General features: G+C 43.2%; 1 protein-coding gene across 1 annotated transcript in view; it reads right to left on the reverse strand.

Moving 5' to 3' along the window:
• The window catches only part of DNAH6 (dynein axonemal heavy chain 6), a 3,423,448-nt gene that overhangs the window by 2,843,095 nt on the left and 555,623 nt on the right, over nt 1-24,730 (reverse strand). The window contains exon 5 of the mRNA XM_069626424.1: nt 24,046-24,313. Within this exon, the coding sequence (XP_069482525.1) occupies nt 24,046-24,313 (268 nt within the window). The remainder of the gene's footprint in view (nt 1-24,045; nt 24,314-24,730) is intronic.

The raw sequence follows: 24,730 nt of genomic DNA on the forward strand, positions 1-24,730 counted from the left end.
CCGAAGGCCCTATTTACAAGACTGTAGGCCCTGGCCACAACCACCCCCAAATGTGCCACCCATGCACACCCCCCTAGTGTTGCGATTTGATTGGTAAGTTGTGGGGAGTGCGTGCAGTCTTGGGTGCATGGCCGAAGGCCATGCAACCAAGAACAAAGTGGTAAGTACTAGACTTGGAAGACACTGCCCACCCACCCCATGTAAGACCTACAGACATACACCTAGGAGGGAAGCCTCTGGGCACAGGTACTGAAGGATAACACACCTATACAATAATCCCCACTACCACACATCACTGAGGTGGTTGTGGGGAGACCCTGCAGTCTTGGGTGCATGGCTAAAGCCCATGCACGCAAGACTGAAGTCATAAGCAGTGGAGTTACAAGTTAATATAGGTATGGTGGATTGTGGTTGTTGTGTTGATGCCCTAGTTTCTTCACTTCATGACTGCAGACGATGGTCCGAAAAGTACATTCATAAGCAGCTAATTTACAAGGGCCATGTTTTACATATGCAGGGATGGTTGTGGATAGGAACTGTACTCCTTGAAACTTGGCTGTAAGGCGTAGGTGGTAGGTTACTCACCGCAGATGAAAGGCCAGCCTACAGGCACTGTAGCATATTACTACCATAGATTAGATGAGTAGATTCCCATATTTAGAAAATGCCTGCCAATAAACTTACTTCTTACTTTGTTCAGAATGCATACACTTTTTAAAAATTGGTTATCGTCCTTGGCGGAAGTATCACTTTTTCCATTTCTGTGATGAAAGAAAAAGGTGTGTTAATGTTTTCAGTTTTTCCACATTTGCCACATTGCATAATCGACAGTTAACTTTTTTTTTAGACCCGCATATTTAGATTACAAACCAGTGTACTGTGCATTGCGCTCAGTTTCTGTGTTTGCTTTTCTAATCTTTGGGTCTGGTGAAAAAAACCCTTGTCGGATTTAAAAAACCCTTCATTTCTTATGCAAATAAGTAGTTCATTTTTTCCTTTCAGTGTTTTCTTCATTTTTCTGATCAATGTTATGTTTGTTGCCTTCCTGTCCATTTTTAACAACAGTTAGATACCTGTAGGCGTATTCTAACTGTGCATTTCTTCTTATAGATTTTTGATACTCATTCATTTGTGTCGTTAGTTACATCCTGTTTCCTTCATCTTTGCCATTAATGTTTTCTTTGTTGCCTTCCTGGCGATTTTTAACAACACTTAGATACCTATAGGCATATTCTACCTGTGCATTTGTTTCCAACGATCTGTGATACTCATTCATTTGTGTCGTTGACACATCTGCTTTCCTTTATCTTTCCCATTAATGTTTTCTTTGTTGCCTTCCTGCCGATTTTTAACAGTTAGATACGTATAGGCGTATTCTGGCTGTGCATTTGTTTCCAACGATCTGTGATAATCATTTATTTGGGTAATTCTTCCATCCAGTTGGGTAGTTAGATACCTGTGGGCGTATTCTAACTGTTTGTAGTCTTTCACATACTTTGTTGACCATTTTGAAGTACACATTATTTAGTAAATTTTGGCTTCAAGAACATTAAATACGCATTTGTTAGGTTAGCTGGCAACCTCTGCTTTAGAGTAATGGTGCCATCATTACATTCAAACCATCCAGAATTCTTTTTAATGTATGCAGTGTAGTGACCTGCATTGGTTGTAGCTCCTGCATGGTAGATTATTCCTACTGTTGTAAAGGTTTTCTTTCCAAGTGACACTTGACCGTGTATAAATCCAGTTAGTTCGCAGATGTTTTGGGTGCCATCTGAATGATAACGTAGAAGCATAAGTATTATGTAGGCACTCTGTGATTGTATCAGTAAGGTAGAGCGATTGTCTGAATTGCAAATACTACATAATCTGCCATGGTTTGCATTTTGTACAAGTTGCTGAAATGGAATGCTCTCACAATTTGGTATGGAAATATACACAAATCGCTCATTTGGGATTTCTTCCTGTATCACTTTGTTACAGAGAGTGCATGTATGTTTCCACATGTACGAAATTTGGAAGATTTCATTTACAGGTATGCTTTTGTTTTCCAATACTAATGGTATGTACATTAGAAATTCTTGTGGTTCTTCTTGTGAGTTCATAGTGAATCTCACCATTCCAGCACAGTCGTCCAATTGTTGCCTTACTCCATGAACACTGTATGTGTTGTCAGGATTGCGTGTTGCATTTCTATGCAGCACTAACATTTGCAAACAAGATTGGTCTGTGCTGTGCAGGTAAATATTGTTAACAATTGGTGGCAATTGAAATAGAATAGTCATTGCTACATTTGCATAGAAACTTACTCCACTTTCAGTTGCAAATTTGAATGGGCCAGCAAGTTCTGTATCTGAGTGCATTTTTCGGTTTTTCTGTTGCTTATTTGCCAACGTGCCTGGTTTACATTCCCTAATAGGTTCTTCTATGTTTGCGGCAATTGATGAAACTTTAGTTTCTTTTCTTTTATTTGCGGAATTTCCTGTTGCATTCTGTTGCATTTCTGTTTCATTTACTTTTCTTTTACCACGTTTCACTTTATCTGGAACAGGGTATTGTGTCAGATGAGGGGTGTACAGTGAACACAATCTATTGTATTCTAGAATGCAAGGAATATCAGCTTTGACTTTACTTGAATCAAATTTTATTAGCAATAGACTGTCAAGTGTACGTAAGCGTGATAATGCTATGTAGCTCATACCTTCCTTAAACACTGTCTTTCCTATATCTATCAATGCTTTCTCTAGGGTAAGACGTTGGGATTTATGAATGGTAACTGCATATGCAAGAGTTAGAGAAAATTGCTCTCTACGTACATACATGTCTTTGAAGAGAAGAAATCAAGCCATTGAGCGCCCTATCCTTTTCACTTCTGAAACTTTATCAAAGCAAATATTTACAAACTGAATGCTGCTATCACGTGGGTATGATTGAAAGCCAACAACTATGCCCAGTGCTCCATTAACTAGCCCTTGCTCTATGTCAAGGTTACGTTTAAGCATTACTCTACAATTTAATGATAATTTCAATACTTTTTCCAACCCAGCTGTGTTGGAGATTGAATTTTCTAAACTATTTAGTCTTGTTGTGGCTTGCTCACACATGGGTACTGTCAAACCATGTACGTCTAGTTTGTCTGTGGCGCTAATTTCAATTATTGCTTGCATTTCTTTCTTTAACATAGTTTCATTGAATTTGAAACAGCTTGCAAGAGTTGGCATTAAGGCCATACAATTGACATTTTTGTCCGCTATTTGTTCCATAACATCAGTTGCACATGCATTATCGCCATAAAGTGCATGTATATGCTGCTTTTTCAATACAGCTTGTGCTTCTTGCAATAATACGCCAACTCTAATACTTTTTAAGATGTTGGCATAAGTGAGATCTGCAGATTGCCACATGTTCTCAGTTAATTCTCTGTATTGTAAATGTTGCCAAAGGTTTACATTACCTATGCTACCAACAGTTTTCCGGCAGAGTTTGTGGCCTAAGGTTTTAAAAATCGGTTCACCTTTTACTGGTGTCAATTGTGGAAGATCTCCGAAAACGATAATGTGTTTCCCTGCAAAGAGTTCTTCGTTATTACTTTTAAGTACTTCTTGCAATCTGAGATGAATCAAAGCCAACATTAGATTGGAGACCATGCTCACTTCATCTATTCGTAGCATTTTCATTTGTTTCAATACTCTACGTAATTCCATTGCAGCTTCTGCAGAAAGTTTGTAGTAGTCTAATTTATTTTGATGCTCTACTGGAAGCAGTAGTAATCGATGTAAAGTCACACCGCCTATGTTGTAGGCAGCTAAACATGTGGGGGCTGTTACAACAGCTGACAGTTTGTTGTTTGTCAATTGTTGAAGGAACTTGCTGATATTTTTGATTAAGAATGTTTTCCCTGATCCAGCTTCACCACTGACGTACAGCAGTATGGGTTTGTAATTTTGGCAGGTACATTCTTTATTTTCGTGTTGTACGCCATGCACAATTTGTTTTGTTACCTCTTCAAAAATGGTGCGCTGATCGTTGTTAAGTTTTGCTTGTTGTGCAGTTAAGTCCTCTGTATCATCTTTATACTGATACATGGTGGTTTCTACTTCTGCCATAGCAACTTAAGCCTCATTTTCTATTAGTGGTTGTCCTAATGGTTCTTGACTTTCTGTTACAGAAGGTTGACTACTGTCGGAAGAGTCTTAATCTAGTTGGGCCTGAATTTCTTCTTCCTGTTGCTGCTCATTGTGTAACATTGTTTTGTACTGCGTAACGTTAACATCAGTGATAGTGCTTTCATTTGCTTTGAAAGCATATTCATAGCACTCATGATTATCTAGTATGTCTTCCTCTTTTCTCCATGGTTTGAAAAGTTGTAACAGAGACATGTAATATAGTTCTTTCTGTTGAGGTGTTTTTAATGACAATTTTACATGATTAATTAAGCTTTGTTTGTTAAGTTTCACTAAGCTCCCTTCACAATCGGCCACTCTATATCTATGTTTGCTTTCCTCGGGTTTTACATTATTTTTGTATGCAAAGTTTTGAGCTATGTGGTATAGGCACATGCTTTCCAGAGTCGTACTCCTTTTCGGATAGTATGTGTCCAGTAAATTGTTTTTTAGAATATCTTGGCTGTTGGGATCATTTCTGGCAATTGTTTCTATCTCCTCATATGATTTTAGCACTCTTTTTCTAGATTTTCCAGGACCAAGACTGAGCCATACTATGTTGTCTGATTTTCCATACAAAGCCGTGCCGGTTAAACGATCTGCTGCTTCATAGGCCCCACATTCTCTATGAGAGAGCATTTGTATGCCTAGGCTGTACAATTTCTGTGATAATGTTTTGTCTGATGCTAGGGCATCCAAGAGGTCTTGAAGCTCTGTTTTTTTCTGCTTTTGTTAAGTAGGCTGTAACATATCGTGCAACAGCAGTTAAATTGTCTGCAATGTCACATCTATGTTTGCATTCTATAATAGGGCAATGGCTGCATTGTAATCATTGATATATTTTGATTCTTCCCTTATTTTTATGTAATACGTGTTTTTAGGTGATTTACCTTTAACACTATGTCGAACTGAAGACATGAAGTTGTTTACTTCACCTGTTTCTGTAACTGGTCTAGGGAAACCAAAGCGGCATTTGGTGTAGTATTTATCTATGTTTTTGTATTTACGGCAACAATATTTGCCACATTTGTGTCCTTGAAATTATAAAATCTGCCAATGAAGCTCACTATGTGTCTGTTGTGAAGGGATTTCATATGTGACATATTTTTGGATGAACTGCAAAACAGTGCTATCACTGTCGTGCCCAAATTTCGGTGCACCTTTGATCCATAACGGCATGTGAATATGTGGTGCTCCTCACGCTTGATATTCTTTTCTCCAAAAGAAGTGTTGCACTTCGCCAAGGGGAGGAACAGTTTTATTTCAAATAAATTGTAGCATTGCAATGAAACGATGATGGAAATATCTTGAGACATTAACTGGATCTAGATAGCAAAGTTCTCCAGGTGTTAATATATCTATGTTGTTTTTGTTGCTGTTTGCTATGCGTAGGAACTCATGTAAACCTTCCCATGCATATTCTGCCCAACTTAGCGTAACAAACCAAGTTGGTGGTCCAAGGTTTCTGATCATGCAACACACATCTCCGTGCCATCTAAACCAGTATTCCTTTGTACCGCGCATGTTTGCAAACAAATTTGTTACACCACTTGATTGTAAAATCTCATCTTTTTCTTGTACTTTTTGTATTAACTGCGTAGCTGACAAATTTTGAAAGTGCGTTCCAGATATAAGAATGTGTGCAACTCCATAACATAGTGTTGCTAATTCACTTTCATAGAGTAGGTGGAATATGTATTCCACATTTTGTCTAAATCTGGGATCTTACGAATACATTCGTAATGAGCGGTATTCTGATGCCCCAATCTGAGTGGGTCTATCATTGTATCTCCAACCTTTGCCATTAGGAAATAGCACGTGTTTCTATACTTTTTTCCTAAATACTCATTGGTGATCCTTTGGTTTGTCTCATTTGGTAAGTTTCTAGTGCATCAGCTATGCTTTTATTAGAATGAAATGGATGAATTGTGTAATGGTTCAAAAGAGTGGCTACTGTAGCTGGATCCAGAAGTTCGAATTGTCCAGTTTCTGATGGCTCTTGAATTATTTCAGTTGTTTGCCTTAAGCTTTCATCAATATTTATTTCCTTGTAGTACTCATTGTTGTCTTTTAGATATTGCAATGCTTGTGCAACTTTGTGTAAGTCTACTAATTGTTGCCACATTTTTTTGTCCTTTGTTGGTACTCCATTTACCTAGACTATGAAAGAATGCTCTATTGAACGTTCCACTCCTAGAGTGTGCACATTTTCCGTTAGATCTAATGGCAAGTAAACTACTTTGCCACAAATGCCTTTCACCAATTCAGAGGAAGGTAAATTTGCTGTTTTTGGATGAAGGCGTATAATTGCTTGAAATGGGTGAACTGTTTGAATTATTATGCTCTCATACAAATTGAGCTGTTGCAGAATTTTTGGTAATGGAAACAATTCCAAATTATTTGTAATTGCACGTGAAGGAGTGTGGTTGTTGTCTAATTTTGCAGTACAGTAACTGCAACATATTAGGCGTTCGGTTATTTCATATTTGCTTTCAGCTAAATGGTACAAAGCTAATTCAAACCATTTAGAGTCTTCATTATTTTCTATTTTGTATGCTATGTCCACATTTTTTGTGTTCCTTTTGTAAAACGTTCTGCGGCAACATACACACACATGGTTTGGTACTTCAGCCGATGACCTTTTAAATTTTAGTATTTCTTTTCTGTATGTGTGTAATAGAAGGTTGCTGTGTGCAGAATTGTTGCTACTATGCTCTAAAACTGTTGCATTTTCTACGCGGCTCTCACTTCCAAAATACTTTTTCTGAAGACGGTCCATTTCTTCTTGTAAGTATTTGGGTGTACCATGCAGAAGAGTGGTATTTAAATTGCCTAATTCTGAAGCTGGACTTTTTGCACAGTATATTTTATACACTAAATGTCTTACTTTGGAATGATGTACTGATATCCTTTTGATATCATGGAAGGTACTTTTGCAAATAGGCCCAGAAATGCAGGCTAATGAATGTCCTTTTAGCCCTGTGTCTTTCCGCACTGCACAAATATCCATATTTTGCAGCACTTTCATTTTACTTTTGTCTTTACCTTTTACATATTGATTGAGGAACTGACGTAAAGATTTGAAAGCTTTGTTTGGAATGGCACACATTGATGTGCACAGCCATTTGTATACTGGACGGTGTGGTTCTGCTGAATCGAGAGTAATTCTGAGTTTTCAGAAGATAGTTTTGTAAGCAGTGTTTCTTGTTCCATGATGGTAGTATTGATTTTCTCATACCCTCGCCCACTGGTATGGATGGCAATTGTGTTTGTTTGATTTTGTTTGTATGCTTCTTCATTAAAATATGGCTCTGTGGTTGTTTTGTGACTCCATTCACCACCACAAACACGCAAAAAATTATTTTTGTTCACATTCCATTTATTGCTGAGTTTCATTTGTAGTTTGGTACTTAGTTTTGTTAGTGCTTTCATCCTTTTTAACACTAATATGAACAACTTCCTTTTGAGAAGGATTGCACTGTCCACGAGTGCTTGTATAATTAGCTTTCTACGGTACGTTTTAAGGGGTGAGGATGATTTTGGTCCTCTTCTTAGTAGATTCTGAAGGACTCTGTGATGAAACATTTTTGCTAAAATACTTTTTTTACGATGGGTTCTTACACTATCAGGATTATTAGGAACATTGTTAGCTGTACTGGCAGCCATTTTTTTGACAACATTTCTGTGTTTTGTGACACTTTTTGATGGAGGAGGTACAGTTTCGGTAGTTGAGACTTTTATTATGTGACCCAACTGTATTAGGTGGTTTGTACCTCTACAACAGGTGGATGCTTACATTGGGCACCTTTATTTTTATTTGTTCTAATTCTGCGTTCCTTTCTACAGAGCTGCTTTGTGTTAGGCATTCTTTGGTGTCTGTTGAGAAAAAAAAGTATACTTTGGTCTGTTGTCCAATGTATGTGTGCTGTGTGCATGTGTGAATAAATGTGATGGGGAAGCTCTTTGGCATGGTGTGTCAACGCACAGTGACCTCTATCATTTGGCAAGGCTACTTTACTGTTTGTATACTAGTACAATGTGCTTTAGATGAGTACACAGTGCCCTACCTGCGACGAGAACCATTATTAATAACCGAAATGCCAAAAACTTGCTACCGCAACTTATTTTCACAATCCAACCTTCTAAGGATTTCCTATGTTATTTCAGTACCAAACACACAGGGATTTGTCAGCCATTCCACCTGTTATTCTTTGTTTAATAAATGGATATTTGTAGGTAGAATGGTTTACAAAAGAATGCTTGCTTTGGTGCCCAAAATAAACAGATAACCCATGCAGCCTCTTTAAGGAGTACTTACAATATGAAGGTTGTACTGTACTTCCATTTTTGTGCAAGATGACCAGGTTTCTTCGGATATGTCGTTTGCAGTGTAGATGCTGTTGATTCTCAGGAGAGTAGTCTTCACTGTAAATTAAAAAAACGATAGCAATTACTTTGTGTGTTTGCAGCGGGCATGATACTGCACACTTTACTTGTACTTTTGTTTCGTCAGAGGATGCACTTCTCTCTGTGCAGTCTTTGTATACTACTTTCAATATTGTACTTGAAAGCCCTTCAAAATAACTACATTTTTTAAGGGTTTGCAAATGCCATGTTCTTTACAAAGTGTAGTATGCATAGGAGAGAGGTTTGTAAGCGATAGCAAAGTACTAGATGGGCAAACATTTTGTACTTGTTAATGAAAAGAACGATGTCCAAAAATCGGGAGACCCTCCAAAGGACATGTCAGCACCACAATCGGGAGCGCTTACTATTCTCATACAATCACATTGCAAATAGCATTACTGTAGGCAGTACAGAGTACAGAGCTCCGACATTTTCACATACAAAATTGAGGTCTCAACTCACACGCTTTTGGCGGGTGTTACCCGCCTTGTAAAGAGCACACTCATCCGCCAAGCCTCCTGCACGCCCATTCATTCCAATGGGCGTCTCACCCGCCAAAAACAAAATCGCCTGATTTCACCCGCCTTTATGACAAAAATGGTTGAGAGCTATGCCTAAATAGGCATGCTTGCAACGTATGTACAGGTTATGCAGAAGACAGTAAGCAGTCGTGCTATTTGTTAATGACAAATCGGCAATCTTGCACTTTAAAAGGGGGAGCGTTGTTATGTGTTCCCTATGGAAATGTTCTGCCATTATTTTGACTATTTTAAATCATAAGGCTTCCACGTGTACTCTGATTAAAATTTACATACCTGTACTCTATACTGATGAATGTGGATATGCATGGAGCTGCAAGTAGAAATTCGCTATCCTTGCACAGTAGCTTGTGAAGTAGGTGCTTTGCAATGGTATGCGATTTCCATTAAGAATCATCAACAGTAATTTTGAAGTGCGCAATGTTGATGACGGAGTTAAAATTAGCAATGTTCTATGTGATTGGTGGATGATTATGCCACTTGGGATACCTGACTCCACGTACTTTGTTGGCAGATTTGGCACAGTTGGTTGAAGCACTCATGACCATCTTCCCAACATCGAAAGTTATTTTTTCCGCTTTATTCCTGAGAGTACAATGGAACAACACTTCTGTTTTCTGTCCAGATCAAAGCATCGGTAGGTGTATCATCAATCGCGGCATGCGTGCATTCATGCTATGAGTTGGTATGTTTTTTTGTAGCCACAATAACATTGCTCCAAGTAATGCACATTACTTTGAAGGAGATGGTGTTGCGCTATACTCTTCGGGAAATGAGATGTTCTTTTGGAACATAAGGCTTGCTTAAGGTTCTGTAATGTTTGCAAGAGTAAAGCAAGGATGAAAAAAACAGAAAAATACATAAAATACCACATGTCAGTACGATATGTGGCCAAAAAAAAAAAAAATGGCTCTTTTCAGAGCCTACCTTAAAGGGAAAAAGGGGAATAGTACTTTAATGTACCGTCGTCACGCTCTGATCCTGTGCATGTCCGCGAACATGGTGGTAGTTAGCAGCCAGCACATATCACCATTGGGGATTGAAGGGTGGAGCCGCATGTAAATGAGAATGAGCGGAGCTAGGGATTGGTCCATAAAGTTCAGTAGATGTGTCCTGACCTATGTACTTTAGTAAGACCGTCTTCTCCCTCACAGGACACCACACCGCCATGGCTTCCCATGATCGAAAACAGATTATCTGGATTGTGGGAGACTGATGGATACATTGGTTGAAGGTACATGCAGAAATCTGCAGTTTATCTAGCAAATCTCGGATTTCCACATGCGGAAGTGCACTGGCATGGCGTGCGTGGCATGAGATGGCTGGACTTGGTACCTCTTTGTGTTACTTTATGGCAGAGCGTCCTCCAGATATACTGATCATTCATTGTGGAGGAAACAGTTTAGGCCATGTATCTGGAATTTCTTTACAATTTGCCATGAAGGAAGGACTCGCGAAGCTCATGGACATGTTTCCCAATTGTCACATACTTTTTTCCCGTATTGCCCAAAGGCAAATATGGTTGCGTTCTGTGAATAAGGCTGTGTGTGCCTTTTTAAGAGATGTTGGCATGTCCTCTTTCCACAATGAAAACATTTTGTTTCGTAGCAGTTTCATTTTCCGCAGAGATGGAGTCTACCTCACATATGCTGGCAATCAGCTGTTTCTTCTCAATTTACAAAATGCATTGCGCCCTCTTTTGCAATCACACTAACCTAGCTGACAATCCGTTTTCTACAATCCACTGTTTTTGACCCACACAACACACCACCAAAAGGCTCTTTTCAGAGCTGCCACTTACTGCCAACGTTCACTTTATTGCGTTTGCTCCGCTTGCACCCTCCCTTTCTCCCCTCTACGACTGTCCGCAAACTGTTGCTGAACTCTGCAGGGGTCTACAGCCTTCACTTCATACTTCTATTGTTACACTGAGAAAGGCGGCTCTGAAAAGAGCCTTTTCTGTCATTTTTGTTGTTTTTACGTTCATTGATTAATAGCACTCGACACACTAGGAGAAGAGGCGAAAGGAGGGTACGGAAGGGACCCCAGCCACAGGGATACGAAAGGGCTACTGAACAGAAAATATTAAGGGTGATCTTTATTTAGGTAAGGAGCAAATCTTCTGGTGCTCGGTGACTGCCGCCTCAAAAGCACTTTGAAAACTCTCCCCCCTGCAGAGTACTGTGTCACAATACATGCACACTACGGTCACCTTTGAAAGGTAAGGGTCAACAGCATTGTGAATGGCTTGTGAGGCAGCTGGAGGGAGGCGCTCCCCCACAGGAGTGTCTCTTGTGGTGGGAGGATCGGATTCCGAGGATGCTGTGGAGGAACTCAAACGACTACGCTCTTCACATGGCACCACCACATTGCGAATGTCGGCAGTCTGGAATGAAGTGAGGTGTCGCTTTATGGTTGTTGTACCAAAACTGTACGCTCCAAATCTCCCGCGACTCAACACCACATTGCACTGGTTACACTTCACCAGGTCCGCATGTGCTTTTGGTACGTTCCCATAAACGGAAAACAACCGCCACACCCACGACTCCCGCCGAGTGCTCCTAGTGCAGAGTTCCTCCACTTCATTCTCTTCCTCCTCTTCTTTCTCGATCTCTATATCATCACCCATATATCTCTCTGCAGGCCCTTGGTGAGGTGGTGGTGGTGGCGGGTTTGGGGGTGGTGCAGAGGCTAATGATCCAACAGCAGCCATGGAAGCCATACCGATTTGTTTCCTTTTGGTCACTACAGCAGTAAAGGCAACAGACCTCAATCTGCTATAGCTAGTAGGACAATGAAGATGCGCTCGGGGGTGTGGCCTTTTGTAGGGGTGCAGGCGTGTGCTTCGTGACCGTCTTCATCCCTACAAAGCGGTACACAAATTTTACACAGCAACTCCTAAGGTGGCCTATTGTTTGGGATGTGGCAAATTACATTTTTACACTCTACAATACTTTGCCTTGTGTCTACAAGTTCATTTGTATTGTTGTGGAAGCACACCAACCGCGGAAATTAGTCCCCACGCTCAGCGTAGGTGCGGTCACATGATGACGTCCTCAACACATCCGCCCAAGTAATGAAAGTCCCCTGAACAGCAAATGCAAATAATCAAATGTGCACAAGTGTCCTACGGACAGTGTTCGGGTTCTCAAAGTAATTCAAAGTGCGGCACAAGTGCGACGGACAGTTAGGAACAGCCGCGATGTTCGCAATACTTACGATTCCACTGCGCATGTGCACGCATGCTATGTTCACTGTACGGACAGTTCCAGTGTCCTTAGGACAACCCCATTTTGTTTGCCTACGACCTAGCCAGCCACTGTGCCTGTTCTATGGATGGCACCATTTTGGCTGCGCCCGATACGGACCGCTATACTGTCCTTCACACACTCACATTTTCCTCATTTGCACCCATTCCGGACATCTGATGTGCTCTACGAACATGTATTATCTCACTTCTAAGCGGTACGCCGAGGTAGTCTATCCTTTGGACACCCCTTTCTGTTTATGTAAGCACAATTTCAACAGATGCTGCAGTCACACTACACAGCCGTCTTACTTCACATTACACAGCACCACATTCCATCGCTTGCGGATAGGTCGAACAGGCGTGCTGTTCGCGAACATTTTACATCTTTTTAAAAAGAAAATCTACACACAAACTCTTTCTCTACAACTACTGTACAAAAACATTTCAAACACACACACATCAATCTGAAGAAATAGCAGGGGAAGCGGACACTGAAACATATATGGGGTAATTAGGATTCAACACGGGCTGGTTATGAGGAGAAGATTTGTGAGGGGAAGAAGGGATGGATATTTCATCAAACCCTCTATTTTCCTGTTGAAGGTTTGGGGATGATTCACTAGGGAATGGAGAAGCAGGGCAGGTGCAGGTGGGGCAATGATAAACTTTTCCTCTCACACAGTCCTCCACAAACTCCTGTAAACTTTGAAAATTGTTGTTCAATATGTCAATTTTCTGCTCTTTCCTTTTTATCCTGTCTTCTTCTGTGTCGTGTGTTGGCCTTTCTTCTTTTCTTCTCTGGTCTGTTAAAAAAAAAGAAAAACATAAGTTGCATGCCTCTAAAATACTGGTCACTATTTTACATATGCAGAGCAATGTGTACCATTATTGTCGCTGTCTTCAGACCTTTCCCCATGCGGGAAATACTCCTCCAGCCACTCCAATGTACTAGCCATTTCAGAATCAAAACAACAGAAAGAAATTATTTCTGCACCAGATCCCACAAAAAAAATTCACCCATATAAAAAAATTACCTGCACTCACTCTTTTGCTGTACTGTCCCTTCGTCCTACTGCGTCTGTCCACTGTTGTTCCAGGCTGCCGAGTTTCTGTGAAGTCATTACGCTGGAGGCATCCTTTCTTGTTTATGGTACCAACCACTTTATTCTACATGGTTATAAAATGTGTTTCCTTTTCCCAGCTTCAGGTTTACATATTTACTTATTCCTACTTATAAAATCTTTATGTCCTTCTTCTACGTTGCACATTTTTTGTGTAAGACAGTACTGCATTTTCAGCTATCCCCCGCCTCTTTGGGTAATGTTGATCCTGTCCAACCCCGTCCGCAAACAGGCGCTCAGTCCGACCCTTTCCAATCTCAATAGGGAGGGGGTTCTGTATGTTCTATGGTAAATGTATGTCAAATATGTACATTATCTTACATATCTCTAACTCACATGCTTACAATGTATATTCTGCTCAACTACTTCATTGCCACAATTTCATGCTTACGTTCCACCTTCCAAAAACCTATACAATTCCCTACAAAAAAACTTTGTTTCGGGGACGTTCCGGTTAAGTTGCCCTCCCAAAAACCAGTGAAATTCACTACAAAAAAAACTTTGTTGAGGGGACGTTATGGTTGAGTTGCCCTAACAAAAACCTGTGCACTTCACTTAAAAAAAACTTTCCTCCTCCCCTTTATGCCTCAATTTAAAACCGAAAAAACCCTGAAATTCGACAGTTATGGTAAACTAAGCCCCCAACCCTGCCACCGCCCCTGTGCACTGCTTAACCCTAGCACCCAGGCCAACAAAGATGTCATCTCAAATGACAATGATGACATCAATGATGTCCTCACTTGTTTAGCCCCTTTCTTTTCCTTCCCTGCCATGCATATATATGTGCATTCAGTAAAAGAATTCCACTAAAAGAATGTTAAACTTCACAGTGCAACCAAACGCCACTGCACATTCCCCCATTACAATAAGCTAAGCAACCATAACTCGCACCATCTACGTGCATTGCTAAGACTAACACTCAGGACATCAAAGATGACTTCACAAATATCAGTGATGACACTGGGGGGGACACAGACAGGCAACCATCATATAGGTCAGGAAGCAAGTATGAATAGCAAAGTGCTGGAGAAGGAGAGGGGGAGAAAGAGGGGTAACAACAAACCATAAAGGGAGACCTGAGGGGGGTGGGGGCACAAAACAGCCATCGCAAGGGGTAAGGGGGGGTGGGGGCACAGACAGGGGAGGGTGGGGGCACACAACCATAACGGGGAAAAGGGGGTGAGGGACACACACACAGCCATCAGGGAGGAAGGGGGCCGAGGGGAACACACACTGCCATCAGAGGGGGAATGGGGGTGTAGGGGGCACACACACACAGCCATCACAGGGGGAAGGGGGGCGCACACACACACAGCGATCACGGGTGCAGGGGGCGCACACACAGCCATCAAGAGGGGCAAGGGGGGTGACGGGCACACACAATCACAACGGGGGAAGAGGGGGATGGGGGCACACAAACCAACATCACAGGGGGCAAGGGGGAGGGTGGGGGCAAACAACCGTCGTGGGGTGAAGGGGGTTGAGGGGCACACACACAGCCATCAGGGGGGAAGAGGGTGAGGGGCACACACACTGCCAGAGGGGGCATGGGGGCTGAAGGGGGCACACACACAGCCATCACGGGGGCACACACAGAGCCATCAAGAGGGGCAAGGGGTGAGGGGTACACACAGAGCCATCACGGGGGCAGGGGCACACACACAGCCATCAAGAGGGGCAAGGGGTGAGGGGTACACACACAGCCATCACGGGGGCAGGGGCGCACACACACAGCCATCATGGGAGGCAAGGGGGGTGAGGGGCACAAACACAGCCATCACGGGGGGCAATGGGGGCAGGGGCGCGCGCACACACAGCTATCATGGGGAGCAAGGGGGGAAACGGGCACACACAGCCATCAAGGGGGAAAAGTGGGTGAGGGGCACACACAGAGCCATCACAGGAGGCAAGGGGGACCATGGTAGCATACCGTGGCAGACAGGGGTAGACAAGGCCTTCGATGTGGGCCTTGTATTGATGGGCCAGGTCATGCCTCCCAGTTGCTGTGATTAGCTTAACAAGCCAAGTGCAACCAATGGGAGGGGGTGCAGGGCCAGGCACACACAGTTAGGTGAGGAAATAAAGGCGGCCATGTTGGAAGGCCATAGTCAGTGGTCCAGAGGCTGAAAGAGCCATTGGAAAAGGCGAAAAATGATGAAAGCAGCAGAAGGGAACAAGTGCTGGCCAAAAGATGTAAACCACGACGAGCGATTCAGTAGTAACATCATTAAAAGCATTTTTTTCGTTTTTTGTCCACAGTCATTGCTGCACCGCTGTGCGCTCCGTAATTTCACTAGGCATACCCCAGTCAGATGGAACGAGCAGCGCAGGCGTGGTTGAGGCAGCAGGACAGGCATCAGCGTTGTCAGGGCTAGGTACAGCAGAGAGAAGAAGAATGAGGTGGACCTCAATGTGGATCCTTGTATGGATGGGCCGGTTCCCGCCTCCCGGTTGCTGTGATTGGCTTAAAAAGCCAAGTGCAACCAATGGGACAGGGAGCAGGACCAGGCCAGGCACACACAGTTAGGTGAGGAAACAAAGGCGGCCATGTTGGAAGGCCATAGTCAGTGATGCAGAGGCTGAAAGAGCCATTGGAAAAGGCGAAAAATGATGAAAGCAGCGGAAGGGATCAAGTGCTGCCCAACAGATGTAATCCACGATGAGCGATTCAGTAGTAACATTAAAAGCATTTTCTTTTTTTTTTGTCCACAGACATTGCCACACCGCTGTGCGCTCTGTAATTTCATTAGGCTTACCCCAGTCAGATGGAATGAGCAGCACAGGTGTGGTGAGGCGGCAGGACAGGCATTAGCTTGTATGAGTTTACGTGCTGCTAAATGAACCAAATGTTCCAGACATGGCACAAGCGTGGCAACCAATTGTAGAGGACCATATAACAAAGAGCCTTATAGTTTGAGAGCAAATGATAAGTTGCATTCATAATAATGTTGACGAGAATTTGCACTAGGGGAGGGCACAAGTTGTCCACCTGGTATTAGAGACACAATCACAACCCGACCCCTTATAGAAAGAGTACTAAGATGTTCCCCTTAGTCCTGACACAATCCCCTGCAGGTTTTTCTTATTTGCCACATAGTATGATGTCACTTATGACACATTTTTTATATAAAAGATTGTTTTTATGTGATTTGAGCTGAAGGCTCGAGCGAACGTCCGTTGATGTCCGTTGTAACTCCCTGTTTTAGATCATCGATAATAAAACAGAAATACTTTGCCATCTTCCTGAGTTTGTTCGATTATTTGGCATCAGAGTTATTCTGTCTCCCATCCACTGCATACATGTTACCAAAAAGGGCTCTAGCGCTCACAGACAAAATCTTTTTTTCCTACATCTGAATTCTTCTCCATTAATAAGAAAGTTGACCAACCTCGCAAGGACTCCACCTTTAGAATGGGGATCACCTTTTACCCCTCGACTCCTCAAACCATTCTCCCTCAGAGAAAATGGATAGACGGGAATGCTTATCACCTCATATGTCCCCATGACGACTTGGTTCCAGGGAGAAATAAAATTCTGACATCGTTAGAACTACAAATCAGTTTTCCCTGCAATATGTTGGTCTATATGATGCCCTACAGTAGAAATTATTTAAAAATAATACCTCTCCTTGCTAGTGGAGATGACTTGCGATTAGTTATCCTCAATTTGTCTGCAAATCCCATGAAGATTAAAATGGGTAAACGTCTGGGAAACCGCATATATCAGAACCTGGGAGAACCATTGTATGAGAAAACTAATGAGACCATACATCTCATTGACCTTTCTCGAACCACCATCCTGACTTATTCAGAGGAGAAGAGGAACAGATAATGTATCCTAAGAAGAAAAACCCACAGGGAATAACATCTTTTTCTGAAAATAGGATACCATCTAAACATCCACTCATTTCCTTGGAGGACTCTAACCCCCTAGGGGAAGAGTTGAGACTTCTCCTCAGTCATTACCCTCCTAACCCTAGGGAACAGGTATTCTCCCCGGATACATCTCTTAAATGCACACCCCAAACTCTACATCAGGTTGAGAAAGAGGAGGGAGAACTCCTCTGTCCCGTGGTCTCGAGATCCTCAATTCTCTTTTCAAAACTCCCTGTATGCAATCCAGGGTTGGACAGAAAGCAGAAAACAAGCGAGACCCTCCTGGTTGAAATACCTCCCCAGGATTTAGAAACCCCTGCTATTCCATTTGAGGTAGATAAATATGTTTGTGAGCCCACATCAAGCTCGGAGAACCTGAGACACGAGGTATTAGAAGAGAGTGACACTGCCCCCCACACCCTCAAAACTTGTTATCACCTGAAAAAAGAAAGGAGAACTATCCGGGAGGATAGCTCAACGGCAACATGCTCGCCTTGGAAGCAAGATGACACGAAGCAACACAGGTTCGATCCCCGTGTCCGTGCTTAGAAACCTTTGGGTACTAAGCGTGTTATAAATAACCTATCGTATCATATCATTGTCTGTGGCTTCTAGCACTCCCCTAACTGAATCAGAATCCTGGCAAATAGAAAAATGATATTTCTGTGGGGATTGGAGCCACAACTTAAAAGACTTTCCCATAAATAGGGAAGAAGAAGAACTCATGGAGGGGACAGTTATAAATCTTCCTTGTGCGGAAGGCCAAGGTTCTAGGGGAAGGGTCGTGAGAAACCCAAGGGTTTTCTCAAGGAAAGACCCCCAAGGATATTTTGTGCAGGTGGCCGGGCATGGTCACCGCCCTTGGAATCAGACCTCGGGGGTGGACAGGGTTCCTTGGGGACTGAGGGAGGAATGTCCTTGGGCGAGACAAGGTATTCCCCCCTATCCAACACTTCCTCCACCTTGTTTAGGTTGTTATGAATCCTGTCCTGTTGCCCCCTCCCCAATTCCAACAGGTGCTAACATTAAAGAGAGGCGTAGGAGAAGGAATATATCCATATCCGACATCCCCACAGACACTATGAGACATTGGGGGTCATTACAACCCTGGCGGTGCATTTTTTCCAGCCCATGGCAATGGGGACGTACAGGGCCATTCCGACCATGGAGAACCCTGTATGTCCCCATTGCCAGGGGCCGGAATCCATTACTCCCCATTCCCATTTGAGCCCCAAAGGGCTCAAATGGGAATGGGGAGATCTGATACACCCGCACCGTTATAAATGGTGCGGTGCATCTGACATGCTGTGCTCGAGGGTGCCTTTCTGCCTGTCAGGTCCGACCTGGCGGGCAGAAAGGCACCCGCGAGCACAACACGTAGTTTGCCAGTCCGGGAACTATGGTAATGGCAAGCTTACCAGTACTGTAGTTCCCGGACTGGCAAACTTATAATGAGGCCCATTATCATCTAAAACCCATTCACCTACAACCATACATCTGCCGCCTTCAAAAACACTTACAGAAGGTTCCCTCCATCATTAGGGAAAACTACAACTCCCATACTTCCTCCCCATTGTCTTCTTTCAAAACCACTGGGATGAAGAAGAAAAGGAACGGAACTATGAAGATTGGCCATAGGAACCAATTAACCATGGACTCCTATGGGCAGTCTCCATCTCTTCCCATTAAAGAGGACAGGCAGAGTCAGTCCTCAATTTTCAGTCACCCGCACCTGAAACTGGTTAGACCTCCCTACCAATATAAAAAGCAGAGCACAGGAACACACTATGAGAAAGCTGGGAATGATGGATGGTGCACAGAGGCCAGAAGGAGAAAATTGCTTAGGTGTTCCAGGCCATTTTCCGCTTACATGGGCTTCCCACTGCTATCACATCCGACCGAGGTTCTCAGCCGTATACCTCCACCTTTTGGAAGTCTTTATGTGATCCTCTCGGGGGTTCAACAAACGCGGTTGTCTGGTTACCATCCACAGACTAATGGACAGACAGAAAGGCGAAACCATACCTTATAGTAGTATCTGCGCTGTTTCACTAATGCCAATCCACATAATAGGGTAGAACTGTTACCAACTGCAGAATTCTGTTACAATAATACCATTCACACATCTATTAGGATGAGTCCATTCTACTGCACATACGGTTATCATCCTAGATCTCTTCCGTGTGAAGACTTTCGTCCTTCTAGTTTGCCTTCCATCAATGCCCTGCTGGAGAACATCAGTCAGACCCATACATTAGCTTATGCCAATTTGGAAAAGAGTAAACTAAATAAAGAACAGGTGGATACACATCACAGTCCAGTGCCTGCAAGGGATAAGGACACTCTGGTTTGGTTGTTTACCAAATACCTACCAAGATGGGGATGTCCTACCAAGTTGTCACCAAGAGACATAGGTCCATATAGAATCGACAAGAAAATCAACCCAGTAGCCTTCAAACTATGTCTACCCAAACATCTATGAAGAATACACCCCGTTTTTCACTGATCCTTGCTGCAAGCTTACCAGCCTGATGCGTTTTCCCCAGAAGAGACCATCGACTTAGACATTGCCTTCTGAAGACTCTTTAGAATATGAGGTGTCAAGAATAGTGGATTCCAGACACCACAATGGTACTTTACAGTAGCTGGTGCATTGGAAGGGTTATTCATCATCCCAGGTTTCTTGGGAGCCAGTCTCTCATATTAAGGCCCCAGTTTTGCTCCAACACTTGCTTCGGCAACATCCTGGCAAACCTGGAATGAAGAAACTAAGAAGGGGACATATTGTCATGACACACAGCGGTTGGAGATTATGGCATGTCTGGAGACACTGCCATTAATGTGCCTTCACGTTACTTCCGTGATCAGGTTTACCTTTCTAGTTGTTCTTCCAAGATGGTCTCTGTTCGTACCAGGATATCTATCAGGCAGCAATACTCGCGTATGCATTGCAACCCTATTCCTTCTTTACTGTGTAAGACGCTATTACTGCTCTCTGCTCCACTTTCTGCTTTCCTGCCTTCTTGCCACTGCCCCCTGCCCTTCATGTTTGATGTGCCTTGGTGAGCTATCTTTCTTGCTTTGAACACTGCACACCATGCTACCTTCTTGCCATTTCTATCGCATTTGCATTCTGGATTCCTGGAGTTATTCCATCTTATGGTTTTCTGTTACCGGACCAAAGAACCTCCCTTCATTGCTTCTATACTCCAGAAGCAGCTGGATCTGCCAGAAGACCCGTTTTCTTTGTGCCTATTGGCTTTTTCCTCCCATTGAGGCCCATACCCAGGGAACCACTCAGTCCAGCTGTATACTTAGACGGACAGAGTGGCTTCCTCCAGGGGCAGACCTTACCTCTTTGAGGGTCGGCACTCTGGAAGAAAGAAGACACCCAGCACTCCACAGACTAAGGACTCATCAGAATCGGATTCTGAAACATTAGATGAGGAAAGGGACAAGGAGTCTGACAGTAATGTGTGATGGCTTAGAATAGGTGAAGTTGTGGGAACTTTTAGGTAACGCCTTGGTTTGGCTATGGGGGCAGGATTCCCTCTCTTAATAGAAGGGACAAGATCCTCTGATTCATCACGCTGCACAGCTACCACAGTTTCCATAACTTGATTATATTTTTCTTGGGATTCGCATCAAATGTAGGAAGCAAGCAAGATGCAAACAACTTCCCCCATTGAAGGTGGGCAGTCTCCACCCTCAGTGCATACCGCAGGACCCTTAACCATTCTCAGGCACCCTCTGTTTTCCGGAAAAAAAGGAAGTGTACAGAGTATACAAAGCCTCCTTACCGATGATACAGGGCCCAAGGTCTTTGGCTCGCAGTAATGATTATGTGGAGTTTCCCAGTTGCACAACTACCTCAGACCAAATCCTGCCGCGGGCAGGCAACAAGCACAGCATGAAGCAGGAACCAGCAGTAGCAGGAAAACACACAACAACTACTCCAAATTACAGCCAATAAGCTAGACATCTCCTAACAGCCACAGCTCACAACAGCTGAGCCCTTGGACGTCCAGAGGGCTTCACTGGCAAGAGTGGTTGTTACGGGTTCTATGCTGGGGAAGTGGCCTCTCTCTTCCAACTCTGCAGATCCCAGGTGAGAAGCAGCCATGGCGCACAACAGCCAAGCCACTGTTAACGCGGTTATGCCAGAGGAGAGGCCTCTCACTCCTGCACTCCACAGCTCTGCATATCCCAGGTGAGAAACAGCCATGGCTCACAACAGCCGAGCCCTTTTCCGGCCAGAGGGCTTTGCCGGCAAGAGTGGCTGTTACAGCTTTTATGCTCGGGGGAGTGGCCTCTCACTTCGGCACTCCACAGCTCTGCAGATCCCAGGTTCCAGGTGAGAAACAGACATGGCTCACAACAGCGGAACCATTTGCTAACCAGAGTATGACATTGTGAGAAGGAGTTGGTTAAAAAGCCCTCGAGCTTTGTTTGAACCCGATAAGATGTAAGGCAGAAGTCTTGTCTTCCTCATAAGTTCAAACATGTTTGCTAACTTTGTCACCCTTTTAACTAACTTTGTCAAAAGTGTTAACAATAACGAGTCTATACATCAGTGCACCTAAATCAAGACAAGGACCGATACCTTTGATGACAATCTTGGAAAATTGGAAACCAATACTGAAGAATTGTGGACACAGGCTTCCTATTTCTTATCATGCTCAGTTTTTTGAGCTGTTAAAATTGTTTAATTGATATTGATATTTTATTTCTATTGCGCTCGTACACAAGTGTTTCAGAGTGCGACAAGGCAAGGAAGGGGAACAGGCGAGAACAAAACAGCAATCTTACTTGGCCCAGTGACATTGTGAACGCGCAAGTGCATGGGAGAGGTGGAGGGGGAAAAGCGCATGCAAGGGGGGAGAAGTGGAAAGTGCGAAGCAAAGGAGAAACAGATAAATAATAATAAATAAATACATAATAAAGGCAACAAACAGTGGTAGTGCAGCCATCAATTTGCAAGTGCTAATTTTAAGGCAGCAGACAGGGTAGGCCCGGAGGACAGTGGGTGGCCAGGTGCACAGTGCCGAGAACAGATCAGCAGTGAAGGGGGGGAGTGAAGGCAAAAGAAAAGAGGAAAGTCTTGAGGTGCTTCCGGAACCGGAAATTGTTCCCCTCAAGTTTTAGAGTTGCAGGGAAGCTGTTCCAGAGGGAGGCCCCAGCCAAAATCAGATCTACCCCCAGCTTGTTTCTCTGAAAAACGACTGACCCTGAGGGAGTTCGAGGTAGAGGAGCGAAGAGCTAAGAGGGGAGGTATTTGCGGAGGGATAGCTGAAGGTATTTTGGACCCAGGCCCCAGAAAGTCTTGTGGACAATGCAGAGGGTTTTGAATTTAATCCTTGCATCCACTGGGAGCCAATGGAGAGATTTTAGAGCTGGAGAGAAACAATCCCAGGGCTTGAGATCAAGGACAAATCTCAGTCCTGTTCTGGATTAGTTGCAGAGGGCCGAGAGTAGAGGGAGGTAGATTTAGAAAGAGGCTGTTACAATAGTCCAACCTAGAGAGAACCAGAGCTTGGGATACCATGAGCTTCTGGGGGAAGGAAAGGAAAGGCAGAGTACCTCGGAGGAGGTGGAGTAGGACGTTTGACTTTTTAGAGACCTTAGAGGTGTGGGTGGAGAAGGAAAGTGTGTATTAACAAATGTATACTCGCTGTCTTGTTGGTTTGTGGTTATGGTAATTTATTTTCTTTGGCAGGGCACGCATTGAAATATTTCCAACCAAAGAGTGAACTGTACAATATTGGGATTACATTAGTTAATTGAGAAACGTCTATGTAATTAATGAAATGAGACTCCCCAATTCTTATGATCATCAAAGAATCCATAGAGATTCATTCTAATGACAGCCACCATGCAGGTACATAATAGCCGCCCTTGTCGCTCGTTTCCCAGTTTGGGCAGTAAAAGGCATGGGAAGCCTGGAACTTCCTGGTTTTCAGTGCCCTTTTCTAGTGCAAAATTAAACAATAAACAAGCATTAGCAATGCCAACAGTTTTATGTTTTTGTGGGCATGAGAATGGCATTTGCCAGGCACTGGCATAGTGGTATTAACTGGCCATCGATGGTAGCTGCTGTAAAATGGTGCACGTACCTGGCATATAATAGCAGTGCCTGGCAAACGCTGAATACCTATAAACAAGCCATAACTGTTGGCTTTGCCAATGCTTGTTTTTAACAGGACTTCAGTGAAGGGCATGCATAGTGCTTGTAAATCGACAGGACTGAAGGCAGACCTGGTTAACAGATTTGCATTAAACAAGCAGCATGCTCACAGCTCCAATTAAGTCATTAACTCTCAGAAGACTGCTTTGAAGAAACACAGGCAGTCACTTTGAACACAACGTGTGATGGTAAGGCTTGATAAAGTTAGCTCAACGAGATCCCAGGAGGATACGTTTAGGGAGGAGGGGCTGGGAGCGGGTGGGAATGGCCATAAGTATTAGTAAGGCCATGGGCGGTTTTGGGTGGGTTAATAACCAAACACCAGCAAGCTTTGTGCCATGCATAAGTAATTTATCTCCAGCTGTACTCTAATGGAATATTGCCACCCAATAAGCAAAACTAAAAAGAATAGTTTGAATGGATATTTGTGTGAGGTTGAATACCCAGTTTTAAGAACACTATCTTTCAATCTAAATAAGTTGATATAATGTAGATCTATACATACCGCATTAACGATGAATAAGTTATCCTGCAGTGACTTTCGACATTTACTGATTTTTTTGGAGCGGACATTCTTCCGCCACACGTGAAATGCTTTCCACTTGCGAAAGAGTACAAACGCTGGAATCTGCTTTAGCGCTCTATGATAGAGATACTCCTGCTTCCACCGCTCAAGCTCCAAGAAAACAACGTCACCATTGTACGTGTGCGTCACTCCGTTTTGGCTGATGGTGCTGAAGTCATTTTTGTTGATGTGTTCATGATTGACAATTCTAAAAATAGATGGAGTTTGTATATTTAGAAATGCAATATTCACTAACATTTCATTTTATATTCCTGTGAATGCATGCTATACATGTAATTTCTTGTGCTTGGTAAAAAGACAGTTCTAAAAAAAAATACCAATCTGCAGCAGTTGTGGCCAAAAGGAGGGCATACGAGGCTACATAAGACCATAACTTATGTAGGCATGTAGTCTCAGTAATACCGCAGTGAGTAGGCACTAACGCTAGTCAGGAAAAGTGGAAGGCTATGAATTCATGTGAGGAAGAGCTTTGGTTGATCGCTTGAACTTTGGGAGATCCCAGCGTTAATTTGATATAGTAGCAGGGGGGGTTATCCCTAAGCTAACACACTTTTATAATAAACAAACCCTCCTGGACTGCTTGTATAGGAAGAGTCTATATACT

This window comes from Ambystoma mexicanum, chromosome 6p (assembly GCF_040938575.1).
Source record: "Ambystoma mexicanum isolate Mex_15411 chromosome 6p, UKY_AmexF1_1, whole genome shotgun sequence".
Taxonomy (NCBI): Eukaryota; Metazoa; Chordata; class Amphibia; order Caudata; family Ambystomatidae; genus Ambystoma; species Ambystoma mexicanum.